This window comes from Pavona decussata, unplaced genomic scaffold (assembly GCF_977016875.1).
Source record: "Pavona decussata unplaced genomic scaffold, jaPavDecu1.1 SCAFFOLD_38, whole genome shotgun sequence".
Classification (NCBI taxonomy): domain Eukaryota; kingdom Metazoa; phylum Cnidaria; class Anthozoa; order Scleractinia; family Agariciidae; genus Pavona; species Pavona decussata.
Genome location: NW_028145460.1, coordinates 3,945,467 through 3,962,286, shown reverse-complemented (window position 1 = coordinate 3,962,286; position 16,820 = coordinate 3,945,467). Strand labels below are relative to the sequence as shown.

General features: G+C 38.6%; 1 protein-coding gene and 1 pseudogene across 2 annotated transcripts in view; one reads left to right on the top strand and one right to left on the bottom strand.

Moving 5' to 3' along the window:
* Nucleotides 1–16,272, top strand: part of LOC146483691 (uncharacterized) — a 99,383-nt gene extending 83,111 nt beyond the window's left edge. Inside the window, exons 38-50 of the mRNA XM_085105834.1 lie at nucleotides 5,177–5,248; nucleotides 5,787–5,861; nucleotides 6,294–6,365; nucleotides 6,736–6,807; nucleotides 8,377–8,448; nucleotides 9,012–9,083; nucleotides 9,357–9,428; nucleotides 10,174–10,245; nucleotides 11,278–11,349; nucleotides 12,309–13,275; nucleotides 14,488–14,569; nucleotides 14,734–14,802; nucleotides 15,175–16,272. Of these exons, the coding sequence (XP_084961960.1) occupies nucleotides 5,177–5,248; nucleotides 5,787–5,861; nucleotides 6,294–6,365; nucleotides 6,736–6,807; nucleotides 8,377–8,448; nucleotides 9,012–9,083; nucleotides 9,357–9,428; nucleotides 10,174–10,245; nucleotides 11,278–11,349; nucleotides 12,309–13,275; nucleotides 14,488–14,569; nucleotides 14,734–14,802; nucleotides 15,175–15,296 (1,891 nt within the window). The 3' untranslated portion in view covers nucleotides 15,297–16,272. The remainder of the gene's footprint in view (nucleotides 1–5,176; nucleotides 5,249–5,786; nucleotides 5,862–6,293; nucleotides 6,366–6,735; nucleotides 6,808–8,376; nucleotides 8,449–9,011; nucleotides 9,084–9,356; nucleotides 9,429–10,173; nucleotides 10,246–11,277; nucleotides 11,350–12,308; nucleotides 13,276–14,487; nucleotides 14,570–14,733; nucleotides 14,803–15,174) is intronic.
* On the bottom strand, nucleotides 5–4,234 carry LOC146483692 (uncharacterized; annotated as a pseudogene). The gene is made up of 3 exons (XR_014863818.1): nucleotides 3,866–4,234; nucleotides 3,672–3,735; nucleotides 5–2,089 (listed from the first exon to the last, which is right to left on the bottom strand). The product of XR_014863818.1 is annotated as an uncharacterized LOC146483692 (transcript).
* Nucleotides 16,273–16,820: the final 548 nt, after the last annotated feature.

Sequence of the window (16,820 nt, the reverse complement as noted above, 5' to 3'; positions counted from 1 at the left end):
TTTAATCTCAGTACAAATAAGCATTTCTACTCCTTATCCTTATATTCCTTATTCTAAGCCAATAGCAAAATAATGGTTTCTGTCAGCTTCACGTGGTACTTGAAAAAGTGGTCGTTGATCGATGTTTAATTATTGCTTTATAGATCATTTTTTGTTAGTGAAAGGGCAAAATTAAAGTTCCGATTTTATTCTTTTGTTAATCTTGCTTCGTTTCTTCCGATGACGTTCATGTCAATTTATGAAAAAAATTAAAAAAACAAACAAACAAAAAAAAAAAAAAAAAAAGCAAACTGTACCTGGAACAACAGATGAGACTTGAAATGAAAGTCTGTCTTTCTGACCTGAGAATACAAAACAGTACTATGCTGGGGAAAGTTACCTTTATATGATGCCGACCTACATAATTATAAAGTTAAAGGGGAAGTATCACGCGAATTTGATGTCATTTCAAAACCCAGAATTGTTTGTCTGTCAACAGAAACAAAAGAAATAACTGTCTAGTTTTGTTATAAATTATCACCCCATTGCAATAAAACTGTCAATTAGTGCCTCTGGACAGAGACAGAGTAGGTCGGAATGGATTGAAACTTGAAAAATGTTAGATGTTAGGCTAATGATTTTCAAGTTCTCGCATTTTTGTTTCCAAAATGCGTTACTGTACAACAGATCACCCTATGTTCCTTTCAAGAATTGAGTTGATTTCTTTCCTATCGTTGTTCTAGAAATATTTTGTAGCTAAGCAAAGGTCTCATTTCACTATTTTTAACAAAAGAGGTAAAAAAAAAAACCCGTGTCACTTTCCCTGTTAGAGCCTTCTGAAGTGGCTCATTGGGCTGGAGCCGAGTAAGGGCGGTGCGTACTTATACCGAAGTATTTTTACGCGGTTTATCAATGCGGAGAAAGCAGATCTTAACAAGGGCTATTGAAATCCATGCAAAAAGAAAATAGGGGGTAACCACGTTTTGGCATTCTGGTCTCAAACTAGGACAATTGTGACCAAAACTTTAAAAATTCATAAAAAATTTAATATCAAGCCTAAATGGCTGACATTTTCACCAAAGAGGCACCTGATCATGTTTTCTTCAATATTGATCTTAAATTGCTGACTATGCATTTCTGAAATTAATTATTAACCCTATAAAACAAAATATTGTTGTTAGACTTAATACACTGCCCCCTTTTGTTTCCAATGAAAATGCAGTCAAACAAACTTATGCTTGGCACATCAACTCTACATGAAAGGGGCTACAACTTAATGGGGCAAAATTTGGTTGTAGCAGTTATTGTTGCCATGGCAACCAAATGACCATTTAATTTACTTTTTTGCCTGTAAATATGCTTCTATTTTATATGGTCTTATTTTGGCCCATTAAGTTGTAGCAGTCTGCATGTTAAACACTTGAGCCAAGTTTGACTAACATAGCTTAAACCTAAGTGACAAAAAAGTAGGGGGCAGGACTGGCGGAGGGCAAAATGGCCATTTTTCAGAAAATGCCCTTAACATTTGTAAAAGAGAAAAAACAATGAAAATGACTTTCATTCTCTCAACTACCTGATTTCCTTTTACATTTTACCATAATACTATATCAATAAGCAGTAAATGTCACCAGGGAATGGTTTTTATGTCTGTTCATTTCTTTTTTCTCTTTCTTGGTGGTCCATTGTTCAGTCCAAGATCATTGAAGCCTCTCGCCTCATACGTCACACCTTCCCGGTTGGACCTCAGCTCTTCATCCCTTTGTCTTGCCAGCCTCCTCATGATTCTGTAGTTCTTGTACTGTTTATCCACTCTTGCCTCAGCCTGTTTCACTCTGTTAGAATCTCTCCTCTTAAATTCTTTCCTTGTATGGTCCCCCACACTCAGTCCAGCCTTCAACATGACCTGCTTCTTCATGGAAGCACCACTACTGAAGTGTAAACTAGCAGAACATGTTGCCATCAAAACTCTTTTCCTTCCATGCCATTTACTCTTGGGGCACTTATTCCAGACCAAAGCATAAATATGGATTCATTTGAATTCTGCGTGTGACCAGGCAAACATCTTGCAAGGAGGGCAGGGTCACTCAGTCTGTCATAAATTGGTTCAAGACTCGGTCAGCCTTCCATTTCTACCTTTAACAGGTTTGCCATCATCCAGTTTGGTAGCGGACTTCTGAAAATCATAAAGGGCCTTTCCAAGACGTTTCTGGACATGGCCTATGCAATCAAGTTTAATAACCCGATTACAATCGACAGTTCCTTGAAGATGTCCCTCTTCCCATTCTTTGTAACCACTTGAGGCTTTCCATGAAATGTACTCCTTAGAGGTTGGTTCCAGTTGCTCGAAGCGATTGCAAGTGTCACATGCTCCATATATGTTCCATATTGATGAATATGACTTTGAGTCTCCATCAGATATCATCCATTTGTACATTAAGGCGTCGTCCACACGTATCCGGAAATTTGTGAAAACGCAAATTTTTTTTTACGAATACGGCTTGCGTCCACACGTATCCAGCGTATTTTCCGGCCGTATCCGGAAATTTTTGAAAACGCTCTCCAGAGTGGAAATTTTTTTATCCGATACGAATACGTATACGTGTGGACGGTCGTATCCGGAAATTTTTGAATACGCTTTCGTGATTCTCTTGGATCCAGTCTTCACGGCGAGCATTATAAACAAACATGGCGTACAGCAAGCCGGGTTGTAGCTTCTTTGCTAGTTGCTCTGATTTCTAGTTTGATATCATGCGTTCAGATAAATGCAGCTGTGATAAATTTACACAACCAATACATTAGAGATCGACAGGATGTTTTGAGATTGTTATTCTGGATTCGACCAAGAAGGACAAGCGCATAGTGGGGCAATTTTATCAGTGGCACAACGCTCGAAGAAGAATGGAGAGAGAATTTTAGAACTGCGAACTAGAGCAAATCAGAAAATTTCCGGATACAATCGGATACGTGTGGACGGCTAAAAACGACTCGAATACGCTGCGTGTGGACGCGAAAATTTTCACATCCGCAAAAAAATATTTGCGGAAAAAAAAATTTCCGGATACGTGTGGACATGGCCTAAGCCATATTGTTCACTCCTACCCCATAGTCGCTTAGCACATTCCATTTCCATACTTGGGCTGGAACCACCATAGCTGCCTTGACAGTCATGATTCTGCAACCAATCCTCAAATGCCTCTTGTGTACAATTGGCTTTTTTCTGGTTACACTGATTGCAGACTTTAGAAATGACCTCGAAGTCAAGAACTTTTCCAGATGCTGCTGATATTACGAAGCTTACACAGTGGTTGGCAGAATAGCCTCGCCTGGACCAGGTGCCATCAAAACTCACTGGTACTTCAGCTATTGCATTCTCATTGCTTTCATCCTCACCCATCTCTAGAAATGCAAGTTTTCTAGCTTCAGCTCTATTCTTGGCCAGTTCCTCTCGGATGACATCATTGTGGGCCTCTAAGAGAGCATCCTCATGTCTATACCATGTGTCAATTGAAATACCAAAAGGCATATCTAACACTTCACAGAGTTTGGCTATTCCTTCCCTTCCTAAACCCATTTCAAAGGCACCATAAACAACTCTTCGATTTAAATCTTTTCCTTGGATAGTTTTCGGTGATGTGGCATCAGATTTGTGGTATCCAGTAGCAAGTAGTTCTGACATTCCACATCCATCACACCTGGCATAGATGGAACTGCTCAAACCAAATCTACATGTACAGTCTTCTTCTAACTCAACATGTCCTGAAACAACCAAAACAAAATAAACAGTTAAAAAATTTATAACATAGCTATTAAATTAGGCAGATTATAGCTAGAAAGATAGATATGTTACACACAGATTACAAGTGTATGTGAAAAGCTCTAGAATCACCTGTAGAGCATGTAGAGTGTGAATGAATCCTGTTACAAAATTTCCTTAAACTATCCATGCTAACAAGGCGATAACCATTTGCTGACTCAAAAGCGTCATAGGAATTCTCATCTGAGAGGCTTTCGGTCTCAGAAACTTGAATCTTTCGGGAAGATGCAGGCACAGCCGGTGGTGGGATTAGCTCGCTGACAACATCGTCTTCATCGACGAAAGTAACTCCTACTGTTGGCCGTTTCTCTTTATTCTGGCGCTTTAAATCACGGGCTGAAGTACCTCTTAAACCACTTTTTCGAAACATTTTTCTTAAAACAGCTTGTTTGCGTCCTTCTTTTGGCATTGTAATCTGAAAATATTATGAAGCAATGCCGAGTTTTGGCCGATGAGCAAATTGGCTTAGTAGCCTAGCTTAGATCCGAAAATATATACCTGTGGAACGGACTCTGGTCACACCAGACTGTAGGAATGTGTTTTAACAAGTTATAACGTATGGATCGCAGATAAAACGCAAAAAATTGAAACCGCTGCCATGGAAACAGAAAAACAACAAAAAAACCAAGGCTGAGAAAACATCATTTTTACTGACTCGCAAACTGGAAGTGGAAAAACTGACATCAAAACTTTAAACTAGACAGATTTGCCCAACTAAAGAGGCCATCAAAACATTTTCGAAAAAAATTTAAGCAATAATTATTCTAAGAACAGTAAAATCACGGCAAAGCAATGTATGGCGTTTTTTTTTCCAAATTAAAGCTTCATTATCTCTGAAAAATGCATGGTTACCCTCAATTTTCTCTTGAATACCAAGAGCATTTGCTAAGTTCTGCTTTCTCCGCATAGTTTTAAACCGCAAAAAAATATCCCTGTATTAGTAGGCACCACCAATAGGAAACCCGAGTATCTCAAGATGCGCAGAACGTATGCGCAGTAACAAAAGTAGGCACCGTCCTTAAGGGTTCAAATACTAAAAGTAGTACGACACTACCCTGGATGGGATGCTAGTCCATCGCAAGGTTACCCCCAACAGTAGGTCGGTTAAATGCTCTTGAAGAAAGACATCGTCGAGTAAAGTTTCCTGTCAAAAGAAACGATATGACACTGTAGAGACTAACCCGGCCTTAGACCACCGACCCTCCGATCAATGAGCCAGCGAACGCAGACTTATTTCCGGTGGAGAGAGGCGACAGCCGAAAAAACGTCTGCGTCCGTAGGCTAATCATTGATCTTCCCACCGCAAGTCTGATTGAAAGTTCTACGCTCTAACCACCTCACCATTGCCTGGCTCTACTTATAATGATGTAACTATGCTTACAGGTTTTTGTCGCACAACAAATTGGAATATTTGCCGACAAAGATTTTCAACAACAATAGGTGGCTGTATTGGCTGTAAGTAGGACTATGAATGCTGAAAAAAATATTTTCCTTTAATCTGCGTACCGAATCAGTTTTTGAAACTGAAATCATTATCTCTGACGAATTTCTGATTAGTACTAAGTTCAATTTGTCTTTAGAGACTGTTAGCAGGAAAATTTAAAGATTTATGCCATATGGATTGTGGAGAATGCTAACCTTATTTGTCTTACCCATTACATGTACTGTACGCGCAAACAAAAACCTTTCAAAGACGTGACCGTCGTGTTACGAGAGCCCGCAGTAGAGTTATTAAGAGTGAGTCAAGGCGGGGTCTGGGAACGAGTTTCAAACCATCAGTTCACTTTGTTGTAGCTTTTGTTGGTTTATCGAACTTTTTGTCTTTGTTTTCAAAGGTAAAATGAAGTTAATCTGGGTTGACAACAGCAATTAAAAAAAAAACTCTTCGTGAATCAAACTAGGTACCATGTAGACGATTTTACATATTGCTACTGTCAGTGAGAAACTTTCTAACAAGTGTTCGTGTGTATTATTAACATAATATTGCCTGTAGACGCTTGAATGACAACTATTTCCAAAAGATAAACGACGGCGCTCTGTTCAGTGGCTTAACGAGCTTGGATGAGCTGTGAGTGAATAACATTTGTCTTTATGTTGGTCTGAAAACAAGCATTCTGTTACAGGACGTATTATTGTAAACGGAAGGTTACTGATGTTGTAGCCTGAGTAAACAGAGTGAAGTTTATTAATTAACCGATATTGAAAATGGTTTGCAGACGGGGCCAAGGTATCCATCCACATGTGACTACACCCTAACAATGACGGAATATAAATTTCTAACACAACAGAAGACCGGACAATTCCCCTATCACAGGCGACCTACGTAATATAAACGGTGAAGGGTAATCAGATGACGTCATCGCCGTCATCTATGACTGTAATGGCTACATTGTGAGACAAACGACCACTCTATTTATTTAATTATTATCAAATTCTACTACTTTGGCCAACGATTCTTTCACGGCATTTTTTTTTTTTTTAATATTTGAACATTCTTTAGATGGATACAGGACAACAACATAAAAGAACTTGCCCCTGAAATATTTGCGGATTTGACAAGTTTAACGGAACTGTGAGTAGAGTCCTTGGTGAATGCCTTCCTTCCCAATTAAGATGTAATATATCAAACACGAATAAGAGTGTGTCCTCCGACTTTCAAACACCGAGAAGTCGGTTGGAAAAACGAGGCACGGCCGAGTTCTTTTTAACCAACTTCAAGGTGTTTGGAAATCGGATGAAACACTATTTCGAGTGTTTGAAATAGCTTCTCAAACCATTAATAATTCTTTGAGAAATTTAAAGAAATAGCGCACCAAATTTTTCTGATAATTTAGATGACATTTCCAAACCTCCTTCACGGCAGTGATTTCCTTTGTTCAGTCTCTTCATGAACTATTAATGAGTTTGAGAAATCAATTTGATCGTAATCTTTTTCTTTTCAGCGATTTGTCTGACAACAAGGTGCAGCGCTTACCAAGAAACGTTTTTAAGGGTCTTATCAGCCTCAGAAGGCTGTAAGTAAAAAGTAATATGGAACGAAGCTGTAGGTTTAGCAAAAACATGATGGAAATATCGTTCGTCTTTCGAAAACGAAGACGAATGCAACCGGTCAGAAAGCACTACCCCACGCATTTTTGTTCTATACAATATGATCGGCTCCAGGCAACAAATATGGAAGTTAGAGATCTTGACATGTTTTTGTTGTCGCTAATTGAAAAGAAACTCAAGATATCGATTATAATGAACGGTGAAAGAAACGTTCCTTGGAAATACGTGACACTCGAAAATGAAAATGTTATCGGATGGGATTGATATGAAAATAAATATCAAAAAGTGTCAAAAATGGTTTTGAAAAAAACAAAACAAAACCATTTTTGGCACTTTTTGATATTTATTTTTATATCAATCTTATGAAGATATCGATACTTATCATGATACTGTTCATGTTTAAAGTTCATCATTCATTGCGGAACAAATTTATGAAATTGATCAGTATAAATTTTACTATGATTACACGATAAATAATTAAAATGTAAAACCTGGTATCCATATGATCGCAGACGATCGCAGACGATCGCAAAAAAGGGGTTTCCATATAATCGCAACGATCGCAGAGCCGACCGTAATCATACGTTTCGGGCAGCGGAAATGTCAAATATACAAGCGCGCGTAGGCTGAAGAGAAAACATGGCGAACGGGCTGGCGAGCTTGGTAGAGGAAATTTTTCTGCAAGCAAACTTACTTCTTATGTTTGTCATGAAGCGGCGTCGTCGTCAGCTCCAAAACCTTCCAAAACGTCGGTTTTGGATTCGATAACGATCGTACTCAGTTCTTATATGGCGAAATTTGGCCTCCGCTTCCCCAGCCGATAAATTAAACTTCTGCCCAATTTTGTTCCAACAGTTGGCCTTTTTGTTCTTGTCTTTAAAATCTTTGCTATTGCGATGGTAAACACATTCATAACGTGCAACTTCCTACATAAATTCCTCGTCACTAACGTTAACATGTTCAATCTCAGCCGACAACGAAATTAGTGTTGCTACGGAGACCGTTCCTACAATCAGTCGAACACACGAACGTTGAATCATGGAAGAGAACTCGAAATATTATGGGATGCGTTTCGATCGCGCATCGCAAAACTGACTTTGGTTTCCATATGATCGCACAATCGCAATTGATCGCAGGGGATCGCAGATGATCGCAGACGATCGCAGGAGATAGAACACGCGATCGCAGACGATCGCAGAAGTGTGTTTCCATATGATCGCAGACGATCGCAGACCTCATTGCGATCTGCGATCTGCGATCCGCGATCATATGGAAACCAGCCTTAAGAAAAAGGAATAGTTCAATTCTTAAGGGGAGCCTGCATCCTTATGTTTGTTTTCATCAAAACTGAGGAACCGAGATATTTCGTTACACAAAGAGAAGAACATCGAGCGTTCGAGCGCGGGCCCTCCACTTACCTCCCACTTACTCTGGATACACCTCTGAATGCCTTGTGAAATTAGCAATCTGTACTGAAGTTTGAGATTACCATAGCTATCTCAGAGTTTAACGTACTTGTCTTTTTGGTTTTATAGATTAATGCCAAGGAACCTGCTCGGGGACTTACCTCGTGACATCTTTCATAACATGACTGAACTTAAGATACTGTAAGGCGCATGTTTGATTAATTACAATTTAAACCGTTCAGCGGGAATTCAGTCAGGTCATAAAGATGGTTTGATGATTCACAGAAAAGCAAAACAAAACAAAAACAACGGAATACGGCACATCCGGGAAGCTTTTACGAAAGCATACCGCAACTAATGTGGGGTATGTCATTTCTAACGTAGGATCTAGGTGTTACATGTTAGTCCCTTTTTGATTGGCCGGTCCGTAAGGGTGTGCCTTTCACTTGCATTGTTTCACGATAGAAATCCTGCGATGTAAAAATTCCAGTCTCTCTTGGCGACCATCCGTTGGCCAGAAAGCCTGCGGACTCTGGGTATGAGATTGAAGGCGACAGTAGAAAATGTGTACTCGACTGGCTCCGGTCCAATCCCTCTCCAATTAAATACGAAACTTAGACGATGGTCGGTCTATATGTTTGAATTGCGAGGGCAGACGCTCTTTTCAGCTTTTCTTTCCTTTCACCTGCGCCTTGCTAAAATTTATCGCAAACCCCAAATCTGCACTATTTCATAAATTTTGAACTTTGCTCTCAATATTGCAGTAAACTGGACGACAACAAGATTAAGAAGCTCCATGGTGACCAGTTCCTGGGTTTAGAGAATTTATATGATCTGTAAGCAAATCATTTGTGATTAGGCTTGAAGCTACTGGAGAATTCTACATTTATACCGTACGTACCAGAAAACTATTTTTTTCTATCTTTGAAAACTATATACCCATAACTACACAAAAAGAATAACGTTCCGATTAATTTAATAATGGCAAAGTTTGAAAATGTACAAATGTAAAAAATGGTTTAATTGTTTGCTGTGTTTTACAATCACACTCATATTATCGCATTTTTATTGTACTTTTTGTCTTACTTGCTTTTGATTTTTCTTTGTAGTTATCTTTCTGAGAATCAACTTAAAGAGTTACCTCTTGAGATTTTTAAAGGACTGAAAAACCTTTTGTCCATGTGAGTAGACAAATCTTAAGTTCTAATAACTTGCACTAAGCAGCTTTTGTGTCTATGCCATATATCTTTTGTTTACATTCTTCAGTTTTCTGTTGAGATGCTTTGGACAATCATTTTCTTTTAAGAATGTAATTATGTTTTCGGAGAATGGATTACAGGAATTTATAGAAAGTAAAGAAAAAACAAGACGATAGCCGTTTGTTAGAGAACAGGAAATCTTTCTAGCATCTTTTTGTCAATGAAGATGACCGTACTGAGAATTTGCAAGATGTACAAACAACAACCTTTTATCTGGCGAGAAAATGTCCTGGATAATTTCTCACGTACATAAAGCGAGGAAAACTGTGAGCTTCGAGGAATTTATATTTGTGCATATTTTCAAAGTCAGATGAAAGTTGTATTAATTAATTATCCGTCAAGTATTCTCGCTGACTGTGCGTAGAATGTTCATTTTAGTGTTTTCTAGCATTGCTTTCATTATGTTTTCTTGTCCGTGCGAACAGCAAAACCCTCCTCCATTTCCTATTTGAACAGTTTCCAATATGTATTTCGTGGTATTGAAGCTTCTAAAAACTCGGGGATATCACTTGGAGAATTTAATCCAATATTTCCAAGTTTCAGTTGGGCCTATCTGGATGATCAATCATAGGCAAGCGAAAACATTTGACGGATTTTAGAACGTCTTATTGCCCAAAAATATGATGGAAAAATTCATTTGTTGTTGAATTCTCTTTATTTTCTGCAGAAATCTTTTCGATAATAAATTAAAGAGTGTTTCTCGGGAGCATTTTAATGATGTTCCTCGTTTGAGATTTTTGTAAGTATGACTGCGCTTTGTTCCGGCTTAAATATGTAAAACGATAACGTTTTCCAATAACGTAACAAATTAGTTATTTAAAATAGCTTAAAAACCGAGCTCCGTGACATGGCCCCCCTAGCTTGTTTATCATGGAACTTTGATCAGCACGTTCAGATGTAACTTTTTGCGAAGTTTGAAATCATTTGTAGGAAGCGCGCCTCTTCACGCCTTTCTTGAAAGTTATATCAGAATCAGAGCAGGCAGCTCAATGTTGCAGGTTGTTTATTTAAAGCGATCTTCAATCGCCAACTCAAGGTTTTCCTCACTCTGCAGGGACAGTCACCAGGGCCGGGTTGTTCAAAGCACGATTAGCGCTAATTCAGGTTAGCTACCATTGTAACTTTTAGGTTTTGTCTACAGTTAACCCAGAATTAGTGCTAATCGGGTTTCGAACAACACGGCCGGGCAGAAATGTAGTACTTGCTCCAAGCAAACATTTTTGGCAAACGGGTAGCATCCAGTGATAACACATAAAAGTCCGCACAAGACGTCGCTTAATTTTCCCACCTTGTTCAATTCTTCGTCTCAATTGTCACTCTTCAGTCTCGGCGAGCAAATTGCGCCAGCCTCTCATACTACCAGAATAAGTCACATAAGCAACTGAAATGCTACTTGAGCTTGCACGTTTCCTTCTTAATTATGTGTAGCCGGTTCAGATGGCACTGAGAGATGAGACATAATATGACCGCTGCTTTTTATACCTAGTCCAGGCCGTACGGAATGTGTAAAAGCTGAATTAAATGATGTTCAGTGCAAATCAGTGTATCCAAACTGTTAAATAAAAGGTGGTGAAGTGATTACAATGATTTATATGGATGGAAATTAGCGTTAATGAAAATTCTACACATTCAGTCCTCGACGTGAAATACAATTTTGTCCTGCAATGAGCTAGGGTGTATGCGTGGAAATTGAAGTTATGTACGTTCTTTGAAGTTGACAGATTTAACTAAGATCTATGTCATTTTTAGTATTTTCCTCTTTTTATTACAGATTCCTACATTATAACGATATGTACAATCTTTCCGATAACTTTTTCAAGGACAAGGCACACATAACAAGAGTGTGAGTAAGCTTCCTTGATTACGTTTAAATCGGCTAACCAAAACTCCGCAATTCCGAAATTTGTGTAGGAGGGAGGTACAACTAACAAGATCTGTCCACTATGCGAATTAGGATCATGCTTTTGACGTCACGAGTTTCCTTGGACTAGGGAAGAAGCGCTAAGCTTCTAATGTTTTTAACATCACTCATATGTCACAAACAGTTACTTAATTACAGAGACGCACAGTTCTAATCTTGGGATCCTTAAATCCAATCTAAGATTTCATTCAATCTGGACTGCCTGCAAAGGCTCTGAGTTTAAATATGTTTTTTCCTCTGATGTTGCTTAACATATTATTCAGTTATTTGAATTATGACAGTTAAAGAAATGTGTCGTATTTAACAAATCCTGGCGTGTTAAACAACGAAAGAACTATTTAAATAACAAAAACATCGCCAATGAAATCAGAATCTTCCCTCTGATATATACTGGAAAGACCTGCTTAAAATCAGTACAGTAAATGCAGCCACTTGGTCCGGCGCGGCTATTTTAAGCCCCGGTGGGTGAGGGGGGGGGGGGGGGACCTCCCATGTAAAAGTGACGGGGGTGATCATCGTACCCGTTCAGGGGCTAAAATTCGTGGTACCCCTTAAGGTGCTAAAATCTAAAATGACCTCCGGCAGAGATATGGTGGTACCTGTTAGGGTATTGAGCCGAAATATATGAGAGGAAGTAAATGTCAGTCAACTGAGTTGGTACCACTTTGGGGTAAAAAAAAAAAAAAAATCCAGACCACGCCCACATAACAGAATTCTGGTACCTTTTAGGTGTTCTTTTCAAAATTTCCGATGGTCACCCCGTCACTTTAATATGGGAGTCCCTCCCCCCCCCCCCCCCCCGGGATTTTAAGTTATAACATTTTACTTTTGCGTTCTTTTGACTTAAATCACTGGTGATGTCTCAATTTTATGTTTTGTAGAACTCTTGACACAAACCTGATGTGCTGTCACTTGGAATGGAAACAAGATGCTGCTTGTGATTTCGCTTTTAACGACAATTTTGCGAACTGTGATAGCATGTTTAGCCGGCATTTAGCTCCTCGAAAGAGCATCTGGGTAGTTGGCATCCTTTCCTTACTTGGTGCAGTGTTTGTTCTCGCCTGGCGACTTTTCTTCAAAAGTGACAATGTAGTGCAAACTATTATGTTACTACACTTGGCATTAGCAGATGGCTTCATGGGTGTGTACTTACTAACGATTGCGATAAAGGATCTACAGTGGGATGGAGAATATTACTTGCATGACTATGAATGGAGAACTGGGTTAACATGTCAAATAACCGGAGCTATGTCTGTTTTATCCGGCGAGGTTTCCGTTATGTTAGTTGTCCTGATTTCTGCAGATCGAATGACAAAGATTGCTTTTCCTTTTCACTGTTCTGGACTCACTCCTAAAGTCACGCACGTTTTGTGTCTGGTAATCTGGTTGATTGGGGCCCTGATTGCATTTCTACCTATGATGGGCATACAGTACTTCAATGACCCTGATTCAGATATCACCTACTATGGCGGATCCGTTGTTTGCATTCCTCTGCAGCTCAACTCATATTTGCCACCGGGATGGGAATACTCTGTGGGTATCTTTGTCGGTCTAAACCTGGCTTTCCTAGTTTTTACTGTGACTGCATATCTCATCATATTCATCAAAAGAAAGCAGGTGAGGGCCAGCTCAGGTAACATTGGCCGGGAGACATCTTTTGCCATGCGAGTGCTGTTCATCATCTTAACAAATTTTGCTGCCTGGTTACCGATCATCGTGATTGGTATTAAGTCGGTGGTCGATACGTCTGATCAGCTCCCTGGAGAGCTGTCTGTTTGGATGGCTGTGTTCGTTCTTCCAGTCAACGCAGCTATTAATCCTGTGCTCTACACTTTGACCACACCACAGGTACTTCTTTATTGGTAATCTGGCTCTTGAGCATAACCATAACCAGAGGCTTTGCCTTTATAATTCTTGATTGAATAATGACAGATAGCGCGGTGACATGGCTCTAACACCGAGCTAATTAGTAATAAATCATCATCATCATCATCATCATCATCATCATCATCATCATCATCATTGTCATCATCATCATCATCATCCCCTTCATCATCATCATCATCATCATCATCATCGTCATCGTCATTACTATCTTCGTCATTATCCACGTTGACGTTGGGACCTTCGTCGTCATGAATGATGTCACGTCTGCCCTTTGTAGCTTAAAATTTATCCTCAGTTAAGATATCTGCTAATGTAACTGGATTTTCTAATTTCCTTATGGTTATGGTAAACACACGTCTGCTCTCCTGCATTTACAGTGGCGGTAGGATGAAATGGATATTTACTATCATGGTATAGCGACCAGAATCTGGCCACATGGCTTATTGCGCGTTTATCTTAACTTTGTTTATTTAGTTGACAACTTGGATTTGTGACGTCAGACGGTCGCCGCTTTTTTTCAGGAAGCAGATGTTCCTCTGTGTATAGTAATTGGTATAACGTTATGGAATCCAAAATTGCGGCACGCAGAACAGTACATTTAAGGACGGTGCCTACTTTTGTTGCTGCGCATACGTTCTGTGCATCTTGAGATACTCGGGTTTCCTTTGGGTGGTGCCTACTAATACAGGGATATTTTTTGCGCGTTTTAAAACCATGCAGAGAAAATAGAACAGTAGCAAGTGCTCTTGGTATCCAAAATGAAAATTAATAATAGTTATTATTAATTATTAATATTATCAATTTGTAATAATAATAATAATAATAATAATAATTATTATTATTATTATTATTATTATTATTATTAATTATTAATTAATAGATAAAGGCTTTTTACCACGGGAAATTCTCAAGTGTGACCTCAACCGGCCATTATTGTCACCTTCTACTTATCAGCATCGCCTTAATGTTGATCATCATGGACATCATCATCATCATCATCATCATCATAATCACCACAATCATCATCATCATTATTGTCATCATCATCATCATCATCATCATCATCATCAACATCATCATCATTATAATCATCAATATCATTGCCATTCAATCAAAATTAAGCCGTACTTTGTTTTTATTATTGGATTGTTTTGTCTTCTTGGTGTAATTTAGGTTCAAGAAATTATTAACAGGAAAAGAAAGCAGTTGTGGCGCTTTTTGATGGACAAGCTTGGTACAAGTCAAGATATCGAAGGTATATAAAGATATGCATACAATGATTCTTTTAGTTTATGGCATCTAAGCTGCAAAGTTAAGAAGTATTAATACTGTTTTTTATTACCGGCTCAGTGAATGTCAATTGTAACGCCTTTATCGATTGGACGAGAACGTGTTATATTCTTCTGTTTTTTTGTTTAGATGAAGGGGAAGTCGATCAGGATAACGTTCTACAAATGGAGGACTGCGAATTTTATGACGTTGAAGAAGGTAAGTCAACAGGTGTTCAATGTTGTCTGCCGTTTCAAGAGTTGTGGCTTCACATTAGTTATGATGTGAACCAACTTGTAAATGTAACTATGTGTAAATATACAGTTGAACCTCTTTATTACGGACACCAAGAGGGCAGGAATAAGTGTCCGTATTATAGAGGTGTCCGTTTTAGAGAAATAAGCTTTGTATGGATTTCGCTCTTTCAGGGACAAGTGAATTGTCGGTAATAGAGAGGTGTCCGTAACGTGAGGTTCCACTGTACTGCATTCCATGTTCACCCACGTGTATTTTGTTGATGCGGCTTAGCTTACGTTAGTCAGAATATTGTTAACGTCTTACTTCTTCTTTCTCTGCTTGAACGTACGCAAGCTGATGGCAATGGCGATTCCCAATCAAGCTCGGGCCAACTACCCTCACTGGCGCCACTGGCATCCTTTGACGCAGATGACGATCTTGATGACGACATTGCTGACTGGGAGACCGAACTGTGACCATCACTGAACACTGAACCATTGCTTCCGTCAACTTTATTATTATGATTATTATTATTATTATTATTATTATTATTATTATTATTATTATTATTATTATTATTATTATTATTATAAAAAATTTATTATTATCATTATTATTATTTTCATTTCAACAGTAAGTGTACATTAAATCTAAAAGTACATTCAATGCGTAAATACAGAGAAATGCAATTTAAAAGTACATTAAATGTATAAATATATACAGAAAAATTCAACTTCTTTTACTAAATACACTGGACCGCGGATAGCGAAAGCTAATCGAAGCGGGCAGAGTAAGACAAGAAAAAGATATAAATAATGGAGTAGAATATATTAAGAGAATGAAGTGATTACTTTATGAAATAAATAAAAAAATAAATAAATAAATACATATATATGTACATCATATACACTAGCGGTTTGTGGTTATAAGTTATGAATATTGCAACAGTTTAGAGATCAGGGTAGACACGTCAACATAGGTATCCTCAAGTGACAGAACCTTAAGTAGCGCTTCGTGTAGTTTTCTTGCTTCTGAAGTGTCTCTTTGTTAAAGATCTATTTTGCGACGGATAAGACGTGGAGGGCAAAAGCAAACGACAATTGGTTAAAATTAGTATTTTACTTCCCTTTTTCCATCGTATCATGGACTTAGGCAGTTATGGTGGATATTTGTAGACAGCAACCAGGTTAATAGGGATCGCTAGTGAGTTGAAATAAGGTAAAGTTACAGACGTTATTTACAAAGAAAAGTTTTAAATCGTCAGGTTTAAAGGCAGTCATTCATAATCTGATGCATTAGTGATATTTAAGTGTTTTCAACTGGATCTTTTTATAGTTTCAATGTTTTTTGAAATATTTGTGTGTTGACTATAAATTTAAAGAAAAAATCTTATCAACGTATGAAAACTGAGAAAAATAAATTACCTTAACATGGAAATTAACGTTTACTTGCTACTTAGAAGAATAATGTGGCGCATTTACAGGCGGAAAGTCCAGAAGGCGATCAGCGACATAAAGAAGAACTTCTATGCAGAAAAAAAAGTGCGGAATACACGCAAGGATGATGTCCGGCAGTGGTGGCACATAATCAACGCAATGTCATGGCGCTCTAGAAGCTCCTCTCAGTTCACTCTTGAACGCAACGGTGTGGTACTGTCGGAGAGTGAACTTGCAGCGTGTTTGAATCACTACCTTGCAAATGTGGCGCGTGACATTCCACCACTAGACATGTCATCTCTCCCATCATATTTACCACTAAATGAGAGAGAGCCTTTGGTCACCCTCATGAAGTTTGTAAAAAGCTTCTGAGCGTACAGCCCAATAAGGCCATGGGTCCTGACAACAAACCACCTCGAATTATCAGAGAGTTCGCTTATGAATTAGCTGAACCAGTTACAACTATTTTTAATTCATCTCTCTGCTGGAGTCGTCCCGAATATTTGGAAGGAAGCTAACATAACCCCCATCTCGAAGGTAAAGAAGCCTCAAAATGAAGGGGAT